Consider the following 21127-nt stretch of genomic DNA (forward strand, 5'->3'; position numbering starts at 1 on the left):
GGTTTCCAAAAGGCTCAGGAATGCTCCCGGGTTTCGCTTCGGTGGCGTCGGAAATGAAAAGAAGGCGGCCAGCTTAGTTACAGCAGAGATGACGCCTCCACGATTCTGAGAGACCCTTGCAAGCCCAGGCTAGTGGAGGGCGGGGGTGGAACGGACTACTTCTCCCATAGTGCCACGGGGCTCCGCGCGTTTCACTCTGGGAGTTGTAGTCTCCCGCCCCTCCAAGGGGCGACGGCAACGTTGAGGATCTAACGGCAACCTCAGTATGTGAACTCTGTTACCCAGAAGGCCTGGCAAGGCCCCGCTGAAGCTAGAGTTCCTGGGTTAATGTTTCTCGCCCGCAATTAGCGGAAGCTATTGGAGTAGCCCACAAGGCTCAGCGGGGCTGCTTGAGGCTAGTTGCTAAGCAAGGGGAACATCGGTCAACTGCCACCTGGGTCACGGCGACAGGAAGTGAGTACCCCTATTCCGGAAGCTGGTTATGCCCCCCCCACCCCGCATTCCTTTTCGTCCCCAAATCAGCGTCTTACTCCAAATTGCTCTTTCCGGGGGCGGGAGAATGAAAGTAGCGGGGTAACGAATGCACTCTTGTAGAGTCACTCATGACTCCATCCCAATTCTTCTCCTCACAACTAGTACCTAGGATGGAGACACCGAGGGTAATCGCAAACATGGGACAGGTCAAAGGTGACAGTCTTCAGGGACCATGCCTCGACCAATGCCCGGACCTTCCACAGTTTAAGCGAGGAAAGAGATGAGCCCTGCTGCTAAACCTAACAGGGCAGTAAGGCCTGCTACGGGTTCAGCTCCCCCCCTCCTGATTTTTCCTACCTTCCAGCCCTCAGATCCGTCACTACCCTGAGGATCTCGCTATGCCTCACATCGACAACGACGTCAAACTGGCCTTCCAGGATGTCCTGTTGAGGCCCAAACGAAGTACCCTTAAGTCTCGAAGTGAGGTGAGCCGGCTTCCCTAGTTGCACTTCTTGACCCCAAGTTCCTGGCGGAAGTTCCTGGCGGTCCAGGACTGAGAAAGATTCCTAGCTCTGTCCTCGTGCAGTACTTGTTTTTTGGATGAGTGTATTAGAAAACAAAATTCAATCAAGGAAGTCCGAAGACCTAATTGACTTTATTAAACGATTTATGAACTGGGCAGCATCGCATGTAGCCACCAGAAGGGAGCTCCTAGGGGTTGTACAAAAATCAAAGATTTTTAAAGGAAGAGGGGTGGAGCAAGGGAGTTGTTAACAAAAGAAGAAAAAAGATATTTTGGGCCAGACCATCTTCTTTGGGGGGCGCGGGGGGAAGGGAACTGGCACGGGTTTTGTCATGCAGATTACCTCACTAGTTCAACTCAGGAAATTTCAGATTCACTGTTTAAAGGTCACATTCTTGGGATGGGCTGCAACTCTAATTAAATCTTTGTTAGCTGTTTTGGGGGCCGTTATGGGCCTGTTATATAGTTTTTTTAAACAAAATGCTCAGTTTCCTCTTTATATCTGCAGGTGGATCTCACAAGATCCTTTTCATTTCGGAACTCAAAGCAGATGTACACGGGGATCCCCATTATTGCCTCCAATATGGATACTGTGGGCACTTTTGAAATGGCCAAGGTTCTCTGTAAGGTAGGACTTCCCTCATGCCCTCTCCTCAATGGTGTCCAGTTTATGTGGGCTGACTGCAGAGGTATTTGCGTCCCCATCCCCATGCCAAGTCAACTCAGGCAATTAACAATCAGGATGCTCCGATTTACTATTTTCTCCAGTACTAAGATTCCTTTATCTGATAAGTTCAAAGGACCACCTGCGTTAGTGATGTTCAAGGCTAAGTTTTGCCTCCATTTTTCTGATATAGGAACAGAACTTTCCCTTTTCTCCTGTCCAACAGTTTATACATCCTGCCAACTCTTCCCACCACCCAGGTCACCTCCTCCAAATCACATGTGTCCCTCCAGTTACACCATTGTTAGGACATAAGCATTCACTGTTTTAGTCCAGAAACTAAATATAGTTTGAGCATTCAAAAATTCCTAACTAGACGATCCTAGAGAGAAGAAGCTTATTATTCTTCTTTTATGCCTGCTATCCTTTTTGTTTTTTAATCTTGTTCTTTTCTATTTTGAGTCCTAGGTTCCTGGGAGTTTCTGGGATATGCTCAAAATGGAATGTGTTTTTCTTATATACAGGTTATTGTTCACTTTCAAAATGGAAGATGCTGCTTCTGTCAGTAATATTACCTGCCTCTATACTTGTAGCTGAGAAGGTAGATAGTTACTCTGGGCACTCTGAGAACACATGCACTCTTCTGGTTAATCCATGTAGCCCTGGTTGATGGACTCTGCTCCTGCTGTGGCTCTGTTAGCCTTCAGGACTTATCTCCCTTTCTCTGTTTTTGATTGCTGTAAGTCTTTGTGGAATGTCTCCTGTCATTTCTCTGAGGTTGATAGTTTGTGGAGTTTTAGTGCTGTATTGCTGTTGCCATCCACTAACTACTTAGGAGTCCTGCTGTTGCCTGCATGCCCTGTCGAGCAGAGTTGAGGAATGGGGAATCTGACTTCAGCGTCAATAGACATGCCATAATACATGGACCTCTTTGGGACTGTCTTGATGCTTTATGTTGAGCCTGGCTTTTCAGTACTGCCGATGAGTGCTAAAGAAGTCAGATTTTAGACAGAGAGCTAAGTCTCACAGTAATAATAAAAAGGTTGGATGCAAGCAGGCATCTTTTTCTAGATCTCTACCTTGGTATGTAATTGGATGTGCTCATTGTGCCAGTATATCTCCAAGGTCTGCTGACTTCCTAGATTGGTTTTTCTGTTTGTCAGCATATTGATGGCAGAGTGTTACTGAGAAAGCAGAATTCAATACCAGCTTTAGCTACATAGTGTTGATGATCTCTGACTGAGTATAGCAATCGCACTTCCTTACTGTTGGTTGATACATGACTTCCTTGGATTTCTGTCACTTGCAGGATTTGTGCTGTCTCAGTCAACTGCTGTCTCTCGTCTCTTTGCATGTCCGCACTTTTTTAAAAGATTTTATTTTCCCTTTTTCTCCCCAAAGCCCCCTGGTACATAGTTTTATATTTTTAGTTGTGGGTCCTTCCATTTGTGGCATGTGAGATGCCGCCTCAACTGTGGCCTGATGAGCGGTGCCATGTCCACGCCCAGAATCCGAACCAGCGAAACCCTGGGCCACTGAAGCAGAGAGCATGAACTTAACAACTCGGTCACGGGGCCGGCTCTGCATGTCAACACTTTTAAAGTACAAACACCAGCATTCACAGTGGCCAGCTTTCTCAAAGTATTGTGATATTGTTTGTAAGTTGTTGAGCTAGGGAATGCAAGTCTGATGAGTCATTATATCCTTGAACTTGGTTGACTGAAATAGACTGAATGACATAGACTTTTCACATTGGTGCATGTCTCAAGAAAATTTGTCCTTTACTCCAGTGGAGACGGAGAAAGGATGGGGTAGCACCTTATTGGCTCCATTCACCTTGAGGCCTTACCTTTTGTGAGCATTTAGACTCACTGGATTACTGCTGGTAAATGGACGAGAAGATAACCAAAAATAGTTTAGTTCAGTACTAGATTACCATAGGAGGAACGGCTGAGTCAGTGCAGGCAGACACCGGCTCTGTCTACCCTCTTCATGGTTCTAACCTACTGATTTTCCCACTGTACCAACAGCTTGTTCTTGTCACCTTTTAGGTCAGAAGCACCGTATGTGCTGGCAGGTGAAAGCCAATCTAGATGACAGTACTTTGGTGAGAGTGTTTGACAAGTACTAACTTATGGTAAAAAGCCCTACTGGGATTTGTAGGGAGAATAATGATTGAACGAAAATCCCAGTTAAGCCACTGACTTCTTCAAGTTGCTCGTTCCAGGCTTCAGTCCTTTTCTCCCTCAGATAGAATAGTATAAAGGTCTGTTTCTAGAAAAAAGCACCCTAATAAAGTTCTCTCCTTTCTGATGCCTTTCTTCTCCACAGTTCTCCCTCTTCACTGCTGTCCATAAACACTACAGCCTCAAGCAGTGGGAAGAGTTTGCTAGCCAGAATCCTGACTGTCTTGAGGTAACACTGGCCTTCCCCAATCCCTTCCTTATCCCAGTTTTCCAGAAATCTTTTTTTGTCTTGCTGGGGACCCACTCTCACCTCCCCACCTGGCTGCTCCCCGGGTCATTTCTGACATGCCAATGGCCCTGTTTCTCCCACAGCATCTGGCTGCCAGCGCGGGCTCTTCAGACTTTGAGCAGCTGGAACAGATCTTGGAAGCTGTTCCCCAGGTGAAATATATATGTCTGGATGTGGCAAATGGCTACTCTGAACACTTTGTTGAATTTGTAAAGAATGTGAGGAAGCGCTTCCCTGAACACACCATCATGGTATGTTTCTATCCCCCTGTAGTTGGTACATTCCTCTCCTTCTTCCCCTCTTTCCTGCCAAGTCATTTGTTACATCAGTTCATTTCTCTTCTGCTACATTGTGACTTTCATAGTCCACTTAATTTTGTTACTGGGTGATTATCCACGGTTCCATGCTTAAAATGTTTATTTATTGGTCAGTGCAGTTATCTCACCTTTGACAGAGAGTCTTTGTAAATCCAAAATCCCTGACATCACTCACCAAACCGTGAGGGAACAACACCGGCGGTCCATATACACCTGCCCACTGAAATGGACATGTTACTGCAATTATATTAAAGGGGTAGCATAAAACAATGTTTTATTTTTGTCCAAGCCTAGAGGAGTGATGACAAGGCCTCATTATCTTCACAGCATCTAGGGGGTCTCTCTGTTCTGTCCATCAAAAGCAAATACAGCTGTGCAGATGGGTATTTAGCCTTCATTACCATGTCTTCCTTTCCCTGAAGCCACAGACATTTTATGACATAAAAGTTTAAGGACAGGATATGTTGGGTCTCTTGGTGGGGAGGGGGAGATAAATCTGCTGTAAATCACATTTAAGCTTGGTCCAATTGGACCCCAGGTTTATTCTGGTGCAACAGTGACACTGGCCGCTCACCCCCTTACCTTAGCTTGGGAAGCAGGGTCCTTTGAAATGACTAGTCTGAAAGCCCTCAGAGGTCCCAGTAGAGGGAGCCCAGGTACCTTTTTTTGTCATAATGTTGGCAGGTCATGGTCCTGGCATACTATCTATGAGAGCATGCAACCTCCTCTCTCTTCTGACCCTAACAATGCTGTTTTGATTGCTCTCTCAGGCAGGGAATGTGGTAACGGGAGAGATGGTGGAAGAGCTGATCCTCTCTGGGGCTGACATCATCAAAGTGGGAATTGGCCCAGGTAAGCTGGTTCACTGGGAGCCACTGGCTACCCCTTCGGTGGCAAACACCTGTGGAGCACTTCCCTCTCATCCATGTCACGTTCTTCTCAGGCTCTGTGTGTACCACTCGGAAGAAAACTGGAGTGGGTTATCCACAGCTCAGTGCAGTGATGGAGTGTGCAGACGCTGCTCATGGCCTCAAAGGCCACATCATTTCAGTAAGGCCCAAGGGCAGGGTAGGATGAGAGCTGCCAAACCTGTGGGTTTTCTCCCAGGTATGGAGGCTCTGGTAGAGGTGCATCAGGACACCTGGGTTCCTGTCACTTTGAGGTGGGCCATGGGGACACTGCTGAGAGGGCTTGGGAAGGCCATGCTGTCTCTTCATAGTGTTCCTTACTTTGCAGGATGGAGGCTGTACCTGTCCTGGGGATGTGGCCAAGGCTTTCGGTAAGGACGTTGGGAGGGCACGGAAGGAGGATCCTGTAGAAGAGGATGAGTCACCTCTGAGGGTCTAGGATCAAGCTAGGAAAGGCTGAGAGAACCCTTCAGATTCTTTCATAATAGGAACCTAGTGACCTTGAAGCCTGTGGAGTCACGTGGGGCAAGCCAGCAGGGGAAATCCTGCAGCTTTGATATGGACTCTCCAAGTGTGGATGAGGACCACCTGCACCGTTCCCTGGGCTGGTAGACAACGTAGATTCCTGAGCCCTACCCCAAACCTACAGTCAGGCTCTGGGGAGCGGGGCTGCAAATCTGCCTTTTTCACAGCCTCCCAGGTAGTCCTGGCTCACACTAAAGTCAGAGACCTCTGCTCTTGGGACACTTGCAGTGAGTCTTGTTCAGCTGGGCACAGTAAAAAGAAATGACTAGAAGATGGCAAAAACAGCAAAAAGGAGAGAGTAAAAGGCCAGGCAGGGACTCTCCAGAGGATCTTTTTAAATTCTTGGGGAAATCGGGCCTACTGAAGAGTAGAGGCCAGGGCAGAGCAGGCCCAGCTAGGGAAACAAAATGAGGAAGATGCTGAAATCACTGTCAGGACTGAAAATTTGGCATAAGTTTCTTCTGAGAGTGGGCAAGTGGGCATGTGGGCACCTGGGCCAGCTTTGTCTCTTCCCCCCTTGTTGATGCTGGCAGGGGCAGGGGCTGACTTCGTGATGCTGGGTGGCATGCTGGCTGGGCACAGCGAGTCAGGTGGTGAGCTCATCGAAAGGGATGGGAAGAAGTACAAGCTCTTCTACGGAATGAGTTCGGAAACAGCCATGAAGAAGTACGCTGGGTCCGTGTCTGAGTACAGGTATGTGTGGGGGCCCAGGAGCTGAGGGGTCTTGGAAAGTGTGACTAAGCTGGATGGCTGCAGAACTGATGGCTGCTGGGAGATGGATAATACTGTTCTTGGGAGAAAGGTGATAAACTGGGGCTAGATGCTAGAGAATGGGGAAGTCACTGGGCCTAAGGAATCCAAAAAGAAAAGGTAAGAAAGTTTTTCCTCCTCTAAGGGCCTCAGAGGGAAAGACAGTGGAGGTGCCCTTTAAAGGGGACGTGAAATATACCATCCGAGACATCCTTGGAGGCATCCGCTCCACATGTACCTACGTGGGAGCAGCTAAGCTGAAGGAGCTGAGCCGAAGAACTACCTTCATCCGTGTCACCCAGCAGTGGAATCCAATCTTCGGTGACGAGAGCTAGACCTGAGCAATTCTGCCCTCCCAAGGCACCAGCACCCAGCACAGGGCTCCCCAGTGGGCCTCTCACCCATCCCAGCTACTATGGCCATTTATTACTTAGTCATTCCCTATCATCTCACTCCTGAGGGCTCCTGGAATAATTCTGTACTGCTCTGTCTGTACACACAAAATGCCCAGGGCACTCACTGGAAAGGAAGCAAGGCAGGCACGCTGAGATGATGAAGTGAGATAGTCCAATGGGAATCGGACCACCTAGCATTCTGAAGATTATCAAAAGGAAAAGATGCTGATTGCTACATCAGTGTTTTATATGGCCTCGGTCTGGAAGAGGTAGGCTTTTAGAATCATGTTTTGTGAATTAGCTTTATTAAATAGGATCTTTGAATATCTCAAAAACTTAGAAGTAGTATTTACTTATTTTAAATACCTCAATAAAGAGAGATCCCAACGACTGTAAAGAGATTCTGGGGCTTTCTGCACAAAGCTGGGCATCTGGGTGCTATTCCAGGGCAAGTAGAGATGGAGCTGGCACTGACCCAGTGGAGTCAAGGACAGTGAGTACTTTTCCCGTGAAATATCTCCATTCTAGTGCCACCGCCCCCAGGTAGCATGGCAGCATGAGAATTTACAAAGTATATTCTGGCATCAGGACACACATAGATCTGTTCAGAATAGCAAAAGGAAATTTTTCTTCCAAGCTCTCAACCTGGTAACCCTTCTGGCCACATCTGAACAACACTTTCCAAGGGAAGTATAAAGGCGTAGGGATTCTTCCAGCTCTGGAGAGGCCCCTACTGTTTCTAAGGAGTGACCTAGACTGACCTTAAAGAAGCCTTAATTCCCCTCCCTCACACCAAGACAGTGTTGTAACAAATCCAGAGTTTAATCATCAAGCGTTAGAAAGTCATTTGAGCACTAGTCAGGCGTGGACTTCCACTTTATTCCCGCTAAACTGCGTGTACAGCTGAGGAGGAAGGAGAGAGGCAGAGTGCAGAAGGCATTCCAGTCCTATCAGAGGAGTCTAGAGCTGTCTACATGGTCAGGGGAAGGGACAGCCACGGCACTGGGATTTAAGGGGGGAGGTATTCACAGAAGGTGGGGATCAGGGTGTCAAACTTTGTCTTCTGATAGTTATCCAGAGACTCCTGCAGAGAAGGGAGCAGGGAGAGCCTGTCATCATCTGAAACCACTGCGAGCCCTCCGGATTCTGGAGCATGTAGGTTTCTCTGTCTTGTTCTGCCCATAGCCTTCCCTAGCTTTCTCTTCCTTCCTACTCACCCTTCCTTCCCTCTGGCCATTTTCTTCCTCATCAGAGTCCAAAACCAAGTCCCCTATGGTAATGACAGAGCTGCACATAGATGGAGGACCCACTGCAGGAAGGAAAGCAGAGACAAAGCACTCTTCTAGGTGAACAGAGGCCCTCAAGAGTCCCCAAGAGAGGAGGCTGTCTGACCCAGTCCTGACTCAGAATACCTACCTGGCTTCCTGGCCCTAGGAGGTGATAATGATAGTCTCAGGGGGTCCATGGGGCAATCCAAACAATTCCTGAGGTGGGAGCAAGCAAAGAAGATAGGGTGAAGGGAAAGCAGGCAAAGAGTGTGCTGCTAGTAGGGGGAAGCAACCCATCTACTCACTCCTTTTGCTCCGAGGCAGACAAGTCAACTGAGTTCTCCTTCAGAGCCCTTCCCCCCAGGGTCTGGGATGCACTCTTAGACTTTCCAGTGGAGGCTGCTCGCCTGCCCACAGCACCTGCTGGATCTGCCACATGTGTCCCATATTCTTCCTGGTTCTCAGGCTTAGAAATGACCTGGGGTGGTGAACCTAGATTCCTAAAGGGTAACAGCATGACTGTGGGGCGCTCCTTATGGCCTCCTCTGGTGGATGCCCACTGGGACTGGATTCTTCGCCGGCCTAGAGGGGCCAGATTGAAGTGGTGGCCAGCCAAAGGTTCTGGGTGTTTCCTTGAGCCTGCTCCCTGAGGAAGGTATGGGCCAGGTCTGGCTTCTGGTAGAGGATCGTGGAGTGCTAGTCTTGGTTGCCGAGGAGGACTCTGCTCCATGGGCTCTGTCACATTCATGGAATCAGCATCAGAGCACTCTGAAAAAGAAAACAAAACTCCTATAAAGAGAACCGACAATAACACATCAACTCACTCTGGTTTCTGCCTCAGGCCGAGGTAACCCTTCCAATGGGCTGTCTCAAAAGGTCTCAGGCCAAACACTCTACCCCAAATTCCTACTTCACCCAGATAGTCCTGGTACCTGGAAGTGGCCACCCCATGTCCACACCATATTGGGTCAAGGCAAAAGAAGAAGTGACAGAAACTCCAGGCTGCATCCAACTCAGCACATCCTGCAGCTGTGGGCAGGGAGAGGGGCATGAAGACCACAGTTCTTAATACCACCACCCTGCACTCCGCCCTGTTGTGTTCTGTCCCAACAAAACCTGCTGTGCCTGCACGCGAGGCAGTGCTTTCTCCATCTGACACAAGTATTCAAAAAACAGCTTTTCCATGGCAGCCAGAAAGGGTTCCCCATACTCTTGTTCAAGTTCCTGCAGGGGGGACGAAAGCTGGTCAGAAGTGGACTAGAGAAAACAGCCATGTCATAGCTTCCAAACCAGCCAGTCTCACCTGCAGCTTCGAAGCCAAATCCACAGGAGCCTCTGCCAGCTGCTTCACCTGCTGGCGAAAGGTTTCTTGTGCCTCCGAGATCTTCCTCAGATCCTGCTTTGTCTGTTGAGGGTAAGGAAGGCAGACAAGTTAGGGGCACCAGGATCCAGTGTCTGGGAGGAGCAGCAACTTTGCATGGAGTGCTGACTGAGTAGTTAGGGCTTGTTCCAGGTATTACTCACAGTTTTGGGGTCCCGCACTACAGGTCCAGGCTCTGGGAAGTGGTGATACAGGGCATTCAGAACCTGGGCCCAAGGCCGGCCTTGCAGGATCAGCTCTACCACCACCTGTGAAGGCTACTGAGCTCAGAATACCCATTTCAGGGCAAGTTGCCCTTTTCCACCGGTTCCATTCGCCACCCCTATGCGGCTGGCCCTTGTTAGGTCCTCCCATCGCGCCCCCTTCCCCTCTCCCAGGTCCTACTGGCTTCAATACCTTGGCCTTTAGGCCCATACACAGGCGTTCATGGTGCCGGTAGCGAACCAAACCAGGGGCAGCAGCGCGCAGGGCTCGCAGAAACTCCAGCACTTGCGGATAGTGCTCGACGCAGCGTCGGCGTACGACCTGCCAGCTGGCTGCGGCCGCGAAGCGCAGAACTGCGGGACCGGCCCCCGGGGGCGTGGCCATGGCCGGCGGGCTCCGCCCCGGGGGCGGCCCTTTTGGGTTCCTTCCTCCGCGGCGAGGTTTCCGGACTCCTCCCAGGGGCGGGGCAGCCGGCGGCCCTCAGTGGCTCGGCTGTCTCGATCTGCGCCGCGTCTTTCGCGATCTGACTTAGCACCCTTCCCTAAGTCACCAGAACGCTGGCGGTCTTCCCCAACTCGGGCTGGAGCCTGAATTTCCGGGGAAGCTGGTCGGCTTCACTGACACCGGGTCGCTCTGCTGTAAACGCCGCCACAGCTGTCTCGAACCCGAGGGCTGCCTCGCTTCCGGCTCCGCGACCAGCTTCCCTGCCCCGGAAAAGGACCGCAATGGCGAGCCAATGAGCCGCGAGAGCAGAGAAACTGACGCGGCGTCACAAGGCCCCGCCCAGGCAGATCCGGCGCCGCCCCGCCCTCTGCCCGTCACCGCGGTCGGCGGTTAGCCGGGGGGCACGCCCATCCGTGCTGCCCCGGCCGTTGTCCGCGGAGCGCGCGGAGCGGGCGCATCCCTCTCTGAAGTCTGACTGCCCAGCGTGAGGGCGAGGATCGTGCCGCTTCCCCTCTCCATCGTCTTCACCCCTGAAAGGCGGTTTCTTAGGTCCCGGCCCCCACAGCAGCGCCGGCCACGTCTTCCCCGGCGCCGCGCCGCTTCCAGTAAGAATCCAACTGTTCCTCTTGCTGAACAGGAGAGGGTGCCCGCCTTCGGAAAATAAAATACAAAGTTTGAAAGATACATCAGATTGTTAACCTGGTTTTCTTTAGATGGTGAAACTGTAGGTAATTTTTTGTGCTTTTCTGTTTGAGATCTTTTTTTTTTTGTATTGTGTAGTTTTTACATAAAAAATAAAAGTTTTCTTTTTCAAATTTCTGTTGTATGCTTACCCTAGTCAGCCCCATAATGTAACTGATTTACTTGTCTGTCTCCTGGTCACCCTTCCTGCTATCTCTCTTTATTTCCATCGCCAAGTACCTACAGAACCTGGCACAGTGTATAGCCTTTGTTGGTTGAATGAATTAACTGCCCTGACTACCTTCAGGGGTCCAGTGAAACCACCCTTTCCTTGGGCCGTCTCCCTCCCTGGGGACGATGGCGCCCATCTCCTCCCTGTCTCCACTCACGATCAGTCTTCTGAGACGATCCACACATTCAGCTGCCCGCGGGACATCTAGTTGGAAGTCCCAAAGTACCCGAATCGGACACGTATGAAATTCTAGTTATCTTCCTTTTTTATTTTACCTTTATTTTCTGTAAAGTTCTTCCTTTCTGTAGATCTGAGGTTCTGACCTACATAATTTTCATTATTTCTAAAGAATTTCTTTTTTTATTGACTTCATAATAGTTCACATCAATGCGAGATTTCAGTTGTACATTATTTCTTGACTGTCACCACATAAGTGCTCCCCTTCACCCCCTGTGACCACCCCCCACCTCCCTTCCCCTGGTAACCACTGAACTGTTTTCTTTGTCCATGTGTTTCTTTATATTCCACACGTGAGTGAAATCATCTGGTGTTTGTCTTTCTCCGTCTGGCTTATTTCATTTAGCATAATTCCCTCCAGGTCCTTCCATGTTATTGCAAACGGGATGAATTTGTCTTTTTTATGGCTGAGTAGTATTCCATTGTATATATATACCACATCTTCTTTATCCAATCATCAGTGGATGGACACTTGGATTGTTTCCATGTCTTGGCTATTGTGAATAGTACTGCAATGAACATAGGGGTACATATGTTACTTTGGGTTGTTGATTTCAAATTGTTTGGGTAGAAACCCAGTAGTGGGATAGCTGGGTCATATGGTAGTTCTATTTTTAGTTTTTTGAGGAATCTCCATACTGTTTTCCATAGTGGCTGCAACAGTTTGCACTCCACCAGCAGTGTGTGAGGATTTCCTTTTCTCCACACCCTCTCCAACATTTATTTTTAGTCTTAGTGATTATATCCATTTTAACAGGTGTAAGGTGGTATCTTAGTGTAGTTTTGATTTACATTTCCCTGATGGTTAGTGATGTTGAACAGCTTTTCATGCGTTTATTGGCCATCTGTATATCTTCTTTGGAAAAACATCTGTTCATATCCTCTGCCCATTTTTTGATTGGGCTGTTTTATTGTTTTATTGTTCAGTTGTGTGAGTTCCTTATATATTATGGAGATTAACCCCTTGTCAGATATATGATTTGCAAATATTTTCTCCCATTTAGTGAGTTGTCTGTGTGTTTTGATTCTAGTTTCTTTTGCCTTGCAGAAGCTCTTTAGTCTGATGAACTCCCACTTATTTATTTTTTCTTTTGTTTCCCTTGTCTGAGATTTGAAAAGATCCTTTTTAGTTCGATGTCAAAGAGTGTACTACCTATATTATCTTCCAGGAGTTTTATAGTTTCAGGACGTATCTTCAAGTTGAGTTTTATTTTTGTGTATGGCATGAGAAAACAGTTTACCTTCATTCTTTTGCATGTGGCTGTCCACTTTTCCCAACACCATTTATTGAAGAGACTATCTTTTCTCCGTTGTATGTTCTTGGCACCTTTGTTGAAGATTAGCTGTCCGTAGATGTGTGGTTTTATTTCTGCAGTTCTGTTCCATTGATCTGTGTGCCTGTTTTTGTACCAGTACCATGCCGTTTTGATCACTATGGCTTTGTAGTACATTTTGAAGTCAGGGATTGTCATACCTCCAGCTTTGTTCTGTTTTCTCAGGATTGCCTTAGCAATTTGGGGTCTTTCATTGCCCCATATGAATTTTAGGATTCTTTGCTCTATTTCCTTGAAGAAGGTCATTGGGATTCTGATTGGGATTGCATTGAATCTGTCAATTGCTTTGGGTAGTATGGACATTTTAACTATGTTTGTTCTTCCAAACCATGTGCATGGAATATCTTTGCATCTCTTTATGTCATTATCAATTTCTTTCAGTTATGTCTTATAGTTTTCATTGTATAAGTCCTTCACCTCCTTGGTTAAATTTATTCCTCGGTACTTTATTCTTTTAGTTGTGATTGCAAATGGAATGGTATTCTTGAGTTCTCTTTCTGTAAGTGCATTATTGGAGTATAGAAAAGCAAATGATTTTTGTAAGTTGATTTCATACCCTGCAACTTTACTGCAGTTGTTGATTATTTCTGTTAGCTTTCTGATGGATTCTTTGGGGTTTTCTATATATAAGATCATGTCATCTGCAAACAGCAAGAGTTTCACTTCTTCACTCCCTATTTGGAGTCCCTTTATTTCTTTCACTTGCCTTATTGCTCTGGCCCAAATCTCCAGTACTATGTTGAATAAGAGTGGCGATTGAGGGCATCCTTGACTTGTTCCTGTTCTTAGGGGGATGCTGTTGAGTTTTTGCCCATTGAATATGATGTTGGCTGTGGGTTTATCATATATGGTGTTTATTATGTTGAGGTACTTTCCTTCTATCCCTGTTTTATTAAGAGTTTTTATCATAAATGGCGGTTGGATCTTGTCAAATGCTTTCTCTGTGTCTATTGAGATGATCATGTGATTTTTACTCCTCGGTTTGTTGATGTGTTGTATCACGTTGATTGATTTGCGGATGTTGAACCATCCCTATGCCCCTGGTATGAATCCCATGTGATCATGATGTATGATCCTTTTGATGTATTGCTGAATTCAGGTTGCCAAAATTTTGTTAGGAATTTTCGCATCTGTTTATCAGTGATATTGACCTGTAGTTTTCCTTTTTTGTGTTGTCCTTGTCAGGCTTTGGTATCAGAGTGATGTTGGCCTCGTAGAATGTGTTAGGAAGTGTTCCATCTTCCCTAATTTTTTGGAATAGCTTGAGCAGGACAGGTATTAAATCCTCTCTAAAGGTTTGGTGGAATTCCTCAGGGAGGTCATCTGGTCCTGGGGTTTTATTCTTTGGGATGCTTTTCATTACTCTTTCATTCTCTTTCCTTGTGATTGGTCTATTCAGATTGTTTCTTCTTGATTCAGCTTTGGGAGGTTGTAAGAGTCTAAGAATTTATCCATTTCCTCTAGATTATCCATTTTGTTGGCATATAGTTTTTTGTAGTATTCTCCTATAATCCATGGTATTTCTGTGCAGTCTGTTATTTCTCCTTTTTCATTTCTGATTTTGTTTATTTGAGCTTTCTCTTTTTTTCTTTGTAAGTCTGGCTAGGGGGTTGTCAATTTTATTTATCTTCTCAGAGAACCAACTCTGTTTCATTGATCCTTTCCACTGCCTTTTATTGTTTCAAAAGAATTTATTTCTGCTCTGTTTTTTAAATTTCTCTCCTTCTTCTGACTGTAGGCTTTGTTTGTTCTTCTTTTTCTAATTCAGTTAGGTGTAATTTGAGATTGCTTATTTGGGATTTTTCTTGTTTGTTAAGGTGTGCCTGTATTGTGATGAATTTCCCTTTTTTTTTTTTTTTTAAAGATTTTATTTTTCCTTTTTCTCCCCAAAGCCCCCTGGTACATAGTTGTGTATTTTTAGTTGTGGGTCCTTCTACTTGTGGCATGTGGGATGCCACCTCAGCATGGCTTGATGAGTGGTGCCATGTCTGCACCCAGGATCCAAACTGGTGAAACCCTGGGCTGCCGAAGTGGAGTGCATGAACCTAACCACTCGGCCATGGGGCCGGCCCCTGAATTTTCCTCTTAGTATGGCCTTTGCTGCATCCCATATGAGTTGGTATGGTATGTTATCATTTTCATTTGTCTCCAGATATTTTTTGATTTCTCCTTTAATTTCTTCAATGATCCATTGCTTGTTCAATAGCATGTTGTTTAGTCTCCACATCTTTGTCCCTTTCTCAGCTTTTTCCTTGTAATTAATTTCTAGCTTTATAGCATTATGATCAGAAAAGATGCTTGTTATTATTTCAATGTTCTTAAATTTATTGAGGCTTGCCTTGTTTCCCAACATACAGTCTATCCTTGAGAATGTTCCGTGTGCACTTGAAAAGAATGTGTATTCTTCTGTTTTTGGATGGAGTGTTCTATGTATGTCTATTAAGTCTAACTGGTTTACCTTGTCATTTAATTCCACTGTTTCCTTGTTGATTTTCTGTCTGGATGATGTATCCATTGATGTGAGTGGAGTGTTGAGGTCCCATACTATAATTGTGTTATTAATAATATCTTCTTTTTAGGAAATTTGGTGCTCCAGGGTTGGGTGCATAGATATTTATAAGAGTTATTTCTTCCTGATAGAGTGTCTCTTTGATCACTATATTGCCCCTCTTTGTCTCTCTTTACCTGCCTTATCTTGAAGTCTACTTTGTCTGATATAAGTATTGCGACACCTGCTTTCTTTTGTTTGCCATTAGCTTGGAGTATCATCTTCCATCTCTTCACTCTGAGCCTGTGTTTGTCATTGGAGCTGAGATGTGTTTCCTGGAGGCAACAAAAATTGTTGGGTCTTGTTCTTTAATCCATCTCACCACTCTGTGTCTTTTTGTTGGAGGATTCAATCCATTTACGTTTAGGGTGATTATTGATGTATGAGGGCTTAATGCTGTCATTTTATCACTTGTTTTCCTGTTTTCCTGCATTTCCTTTTCTCATCCTGTGTGTTTTGGTCTACCCATTGAATTATGTAGTTTTTTATGATGTGTTTCTTTGTTTTCTCCTCATTTATTCTTTGTGTCTCTGTTATGCTTTTTTGTTTAGTGGTTATCCTGAGGTTTGTATTCAGATATATAAGTGTATAAGATAGTCCATTTTCTGATGGCCTCTTATTTCCTTAGTCTAAACCAATTCAGTCCCTTTCTCCTCCCCCCTAGGTTGTTTTCCTCATATCTTATTCCAACTTGTGTTGTGAGTTTGTGGTTAAAATGACAGGATTATCTTTGTTCTTGGTGTTTTCCATCCCGTTAGCTTAATGCTATAGGTGAATATTTGCTATCCTATTCTGATTCTGTCTACCTATTTATCTCCTTACTCTGTGTTTTGTGACCCCTTTTCTTTTTTCAAGTATGAGCGCCTTCTTGAGGATTTCTTATGGGGGGGGGGCGCATCTCATGGCTACCAAGTCCCTTGGCTTTTGTTTGTCTGGGAAAGTTTTAATTTCTCCCTCATATCTCAAGGATATTTTTGCTGGATAGAGTATTCTTGGATGAATGTTTTTGTTTTTTAAAGATTTTGGGGGCTGGCCCTGTGGCTGAGTGGTTAAGTTCGTGCGCTCCGCTTTGGCAGCCCGGTGTTTCACTGGTTTGGATCCTGGGCACAGACATGGCACCGCTTGTCAGGCCACATTGAGGCGGCATCCCATATGCCACAACTACAAGGACCCACAACTAAAAATATACAACTATATACTGGGGGGGTTTGGGGAGGAAAAGTAGAAGAAAAAAGATTTGAATGTATCGTTCCATTCTCACCTAGCTTGTAAGATTTCTGCAGAGAAATCCACTGAAAGCCTGATGGGGTTCCTTTGTAGGTTATTTTCTTCTGCTTTGCTGCCCTTAGTCTTTTCTTTGTCATTCATTTTTGTCAGCTTTACTGCTATATGCCTTGCAGTAGGTCTTTTTACAGAGACAAATCTAGGAGATCTGGAAGCCTCTTCCACACAGATTTCCCTCTCATTCCCTAGATTTTGGAAGTTCTCTGCTATTATTTCTTTGAACACACTTTCTGCTCCATTCTCCTTCTCTTCTCCTTCTTGAATACGTATCATTCTTATGTTGCATTTCCTCATTGAGTAGGATATTTCTCAGGGACTTTCTTCATTTCTTTTTAGTCTTAGTTCTCTCTCCTCTGTCTGGAGCATTTCAACATGTCTATCTTCAATTATGCTGATACACTCCTCTGTGATGTTCACTTGAGCATTCAGGGAATCCATATTTTGTTTTATCTCTTCCATTGTGTCTTTCATCTCTAATATTTCTGATTGATTCTTCTTTATAGTTTCAATCTCTTTTGTGAAGTAGCTCCTGAACTCGTTGAATTGTTTCTCTACATTCTCTTTTGCCTTGTTGAGTTTTTTGATGATAGCTATTTTGAATTCATTGTCATTTAGCTTATATATTTCTGTATCCTCAGGACTGAATTCTGGGTGTTTGTCGTTTTCTCTCTGGTCTGGAGATTTGATGGAGTGTCTGATGTTAGAGTATGTGGGTTGGGTTTTTTGCATTCTGATATTATTTGGTTGCAGTTACCGCCTGTCACCACTGGGTGGGGGTCGAGAGCTGTGTATTCTAAGCCCTCCGCTTTCAGCTGAGATCCTAGGCAGTGGAGTGGGCCCAGGGCAGGTTGGGGGCAGGAGCACTTTCTCCTGCGTGCTCTTGGGGTTTTCTCCATCAGCTCTTGCTATCTTGTCTCCTGGGGTGTTGGCTTGATGAGGTCACCCCCCCCCCCCCCCCCCAGTTTTGCTGGATACAGAAGTCCAGATTGGGGGGCTTTTTTCCTTTAGCATGTTAAACATTACATTCTGCTCTCTTCTTGCTTGCGTGGTTTCTGGTGAGAAGGCTGATGTAATTCTTATCCTTGCTCCTCTGTAGATAAGGTTCCCTCCTTCCCCAGCTTTCTTTCAAGATTTTCTCTTGGTTTTTGGTTTTCTGCAGTTTGAATATGATGTCTAGGCATAGATTTTTTTTTTTTTTAAAGATTTTATTTTTTCCTTTTTCTCCCCAAAGCCCCCCGGTACATAGTTGTATATTCTTCGTTGTGGGTCCTTCTAGTTGTGGCATGTGGGACGCTGCCTCAGCGTGGTTTGATGAGCAGTGCCATGTCCGCGTCCAGGATTCGAACCAACGAAACATTGGGCCGCCTGCAGCAGAGCGCGTGAACTTAACCACTCGGCCACGGGGCCAGCCCCATTTTTTTTTTTTTTTTTTTTTTTAATCCTGCTTGGTGTTTTCTGAGCTTTCTGGATCTGTGTTTGGCGTCTATCATTAACTTTGGAAAATTCTTAGTCATTATTGCTTCAAATATTTCTTCTGTTTCTTTCTTTCTTTTCTTTGTGGTTCTCATTATGCATATACTACATTTTTAGTAATTGTCCCACAGTTCTTGGATATTCTCCAGTGTCTTTTTCATTTTTTTTCTCTTCGCATTTCAGTTTTGGAAATTTCTACTGATAGTTCTTCAAGTTCACTGATTCTTTCCTTGGCCATATCCAGTCTGTTGATGAGCCCATTAAAGGCATTCTTCCTTTGTGTTATGGTATTATTTATTTCTAGCATTTCTTTTTGGTCCTTAGTTTACATCTCTCTGCTTATATTACCCACCTCTTCTTACATGTTGTCCACTTTTTCCATTAAAGCCCTTAGCATATTGATCATAGTTGTTTTAAATTCCCGGTCTGATAATTCCAATATCTCTGCCACATCTCAGTCTGGTTCTGATGCTCACTCTGTCTCTTCAAATTGTTGGTGTTTTTTTTATCTTTAGGTATGCTTTTTAATTTTTGTGTTGAAAGTCAGGTGTACTGGGTCAAATGAACTGAGGTAAATAAGCTTTCGGTGTGAGGTTTTATGTTTACCTGGCTAGGGGTTAGGCTGTCTTTATTGTTTGCTGTATCTGTAAATGTCAGAGGCTAAAATTTCCTCTGGTGTCCTCATTATTGTCTCCCTTGTTGTCTTTGGAGTTCCCTAGAGACTTCTTTTTTTTTTTTCAAGAAAGATTAGCCCTGAGCTAACATCTGCTGCCAATCCTCCTCTTTTTGCTGAGGAAGACTGGTGCTGAGCTAACATCTGTGCCCATCTTCCTCTACTTTATATGTGGGATGCCTACCACAGCATGGTCTGCCAAGCGGTGCCATGTTCACACCTGGGATTTGAACCAGTGAACCCCGGGCCACTGAAGCGGAATGTGCACACTTAACCACTGTGCCACCAGGCCAGCCCCTAGAGACTTCTTAAATAAGGTCTGAGACGTGCAGTCTTTCCATTGTATTCCCCTGTTATACGGGAGCTCTGCTGATGTGGTGGTGAGGTGACGGCGAGGGGAAGCGTCTTGTAGTCCTGTGTTCAGCTCTCAGTCTTTCAGTGAGCCTGTGCCTCTGGACTGTGAACTGCACACGGGCTCCTCAGTCCTGTCTCCCCCTCCTCCCACTGGTAGGTAAGACAAGAAGGCTAGAGCAGCCTGGAGTCGGGTATTTCCCTCTTCCCAGGTCACTTCGGCTCTGGTAGAATAGTTCCTTCTGAAGGCAGGCCTTAAGAAGAACAGAATGCCCTGGGTGTGTTTCAAAAGGGCTGCTTTTCCCCTTTCCCTGCCAGACCCACAAGGGGCTTTTTTCTGTGATCTTCACTGTGAGAACCTAGTAGAGCTCCTGGAGGTAAAGCTCAGGAAAGTGTGGGGACCCCCTAAGACTGGGCCCCTAGAGCTTAAACTCTCAGATTTGTCTGCCCTGAGCCTCCAGTGCTTTGTTGGTGAGAGTTCACACTTCCCATCCTGGCGCTCGTTCCCCCAGAGCTTTCTGCTCCTGGGCCTCTGTTTCAGTGAGTTGTGATTCTCTGTATCTGCTTGTCTGTCTCTCGAATTTGGGGGGCATGTCCCTCATGACTTCAATCCTCCAGCAGATGTAAGAAGAGTTATTGTTTCCAGTTTGTTCATCTTTTCCTGTTGTGAGGACAGGAGTGAGGACTTCCAAGCTCCTTACCTGCCAGACTGAAAACTGGAAGTTATTGTCCCTTTAAAATTCTGCCCTTCCTCCTGGGCTCCGTGTTTCTGTCCATGGCACCTCTCTTGACCCATGAGTCAGAAACCCAGACCACTGTCCTTAACTCTGTCCTCCCTCCCCTCCAAATCAAATCCATCGCCAAGTCTAATCAGCTCTACTTCTATAGAACCTCCCACCCACCCCTGTTTTTCTCTTTCACTGCCTCTGCCCTCTTTCGGGTTCCCCCGTCTCTCACAGTGAGAAGACTCTGGTCTGCCCACCTCCAGCCCAACTCCTCTGTGAGTTCTTTTCCATGTTGCTTTCATCATGAATCTTCTGAAATGCAACGCTGATCGTATCATCCCTAACTGAAAGCTCCGTCGTACTTTCAAAAGAAAGTTCAAGCTCCGAAATACGGCAAAAGGATTTTTAATGATCTGGCCAGGCCTGCCTCTTCCTCCACATTCCTTGCAACTTTGCCCTCATCATGCACCTATATGCCAGTCCTCATCAAACTGTTTGCATTTTCCAAATATACTGTGTTGTCTCACATTTCTGTACCTTGCACATACTGGATGATTCCTCTGTCCTTCTTGCCTCTTGGACTTGACTTTTTCTCATCTTTTGTGGTTCATCTGATAACCACCTCCATGAAGCCCTTCATAGTTCTCCTGGGGCCCTCAGCATCCTTTTATCGCCACCACTGCTATGCAGAACCCATCTTTTAAGGTTGTTGGAAGGACTAAGTGAGTTAGTAAATATAAAGCACTTGGGACAGTGCCTGGCTTCTAGTAAGTACTGCGTATGCATTTGCTGTGTTTTGAATGCTTACATGCCCGTCACCCCCACTGGGCGGGAGCCCCTTGAAGGAAGGGCTTGATTCTTTTTAGTACATGTTATGCCACTGGCGCCTGTTGCAGCACCTTGTCCATGTGTTTACAGCTCATAGGAACAGCTCCTATTTTTTAGTCCTCTTTTTCCTGCCCCAGGAGCCCCTTGTCTTGCAAGCCTTCTTCAACTCAAAGGTTCAAGAAGACAAGTGGTTGGAACTCAGAACACTGGGCATGTGGTCTCATGGCTGCTGCTGGCCCAAGAAGGGTGTAGGCAGGGATGGCTTGGGAAAAGTTGTTCTCAATCCTTAGTGTGCACGGGAGTCAAACCCTTAGTGAGCTTGTTAAAATACAGACTTCTTGGCCCCTGCTGCAGGGATTCTGTTCATGAGGTCTATGCTGGGGCCCAGAAATCTGAATTATTAATAAGCATCTCAGGTGATTCTAATGTCAGT

The 21127-nt window shown here is 45.9% G+C and overlaps 2 protein-coding genes across 4 annotated transcripts; one reads left to right on the forward strand and one right to left on the reverse strand.

The window, feature by feature from the left end:
• Nucleotides 1-49: 49 nt before the first annotated feature.
• On the forward strand, nucleotides 50-7428 carry GMPR2 (guanosine monophosphate reductase 2). Its single transcript, XM_008539547.2, has 10 exons — nucleotides 50-453; nucleotides 839-959; nucleotides 1506-1625; nucleotides 3993-4076; nucleotides 4220-4387; nucleotides 5224-5305; nucleotides 5397-5503; nucleotides 5690-5732; nucleotides 6420-6579; nucleotides 6782-7428. The coding sequence occupies exons 2-10, from the start codon at nucleotides 873-875 to the stop codon at nucleotides 6969-6971; spliced, it is 1041 nt and encodes a 346-aa protein (XP_008537769.2). The 5' UTR covers nucleotides 50-453; nucleotides 839-872; the 3' UTR covers nucleotides 6972-7428.
• Nucleotides 7315-11730, reverse strand: TINF2 (TERF1 interacting nuclear factor 2). 3 transcript variants are annotated; one of them, XM_070627474.1, is made up of 10 exons: nucleotides 11517-11730; nucleotides 10077-10979; nucleotides 9824-9928; nucleotides 9603-9704; nucleotides 9416-9523; nucleotides 9232-9328; nucleotides 8605-9067; nucleotides 8448-8515; nucleotides 8249-8340; nucleotides 7315-8115 (listed from the first exon to the last, which is right to left on the reverse strand). In XM_070627474.1, the coding sequence occupies exons 2-10, from the start codon at nucleotides 10266-10268 to the stop codon at nucleotides 8041-8043; spliced, it is 1302 nt and encodes a 433-aa protein (XP_070483575.1). In that variant the 5' UTR covers nucleotides 10269-10979; nucleotides 11517-11730; the 3' UTR covers nucleotides 7315-8040. The 3 variants fall into 3 exon arrangements, with proteins under 3 accessions (XP_070483575.1, XP_008537772.1, XP_008537770.2); XM_008539550.2 differs by lacking the exons at nucleotides 8249-8340; nucleotides 11517-11730 and having other exon boundaries at nucleotides 7835-8115; nucleotides 10077-10764; XM_008539548.2 differs by lacking the exon at nucleotides 11517-11730 and having other exon boundaries at nucleotides 8013-8340; nucleotides 10077-10764.
• Nucleotides 11731-21127: the final 9397 nt, after the last annotated feature.

This window comes from Equus przewalskii, chromosome 1 (assembly GCF_037783145.1).
Source record: "Equus przewalskii isolate Varuska chromosome 1, EquPr2, whole genome shotgun sequence".
Classification (NCBI taxonomy): domain Eukaryota; kingdom Metazoa; phylum Chordata; class Mammalia; order Perissodactyla; family Equidae; genus Equus; species Equus przewalskii.

Excerpts from the sequence above, each read along its gene's own strand:
- GMPR2 (XM_008539547.2), top strand. The coding sequence starts at position 873 with ATGCCTCACATCGACAACGACGTCAAACTGGCCTTCCAGGATGTCCTG. Across the intron at positions 5,504-5,689 it reads TCAAAGGCCACATCATTTCA|GATGGAGGCTGTACCTGTCC; the intron begins GTAAGGCCCAAG and ends CTTACTTTGCAG. Across the intron at positions 6,580-6,781 it reads GGGTCCGTGTCTGAGTACAG|GGCCTCAGAGGGAAAGACAG; the intron begins GTATGTGTGGGG and ends TCCTCCTCTAAG.
- TINF2 (XM_008539548.2), bottom strand. The coding sequence starts at position 10,268 with ATGGCCACGCCCCCGGGGGCCGGTCCCGCAGTTCTGCGCTTCGCGGCC. Across the intron at positions 9,329-9,415 it reads CTCGCGTGCAGGCACAGCAG|CTGCAGGATGTGCTGAGTTG; the intron begins GTTTTGTTGGGA and ends CCCTGCCCACAG. Across the intron at positions 8,516-8,604 it reads TCTGCCTCGGAGCAAAAGGA|GAATTGTTTGGATTGCCCCA; the intron begins GTGAGTAGATGG and ends CTCCCACCTCAG.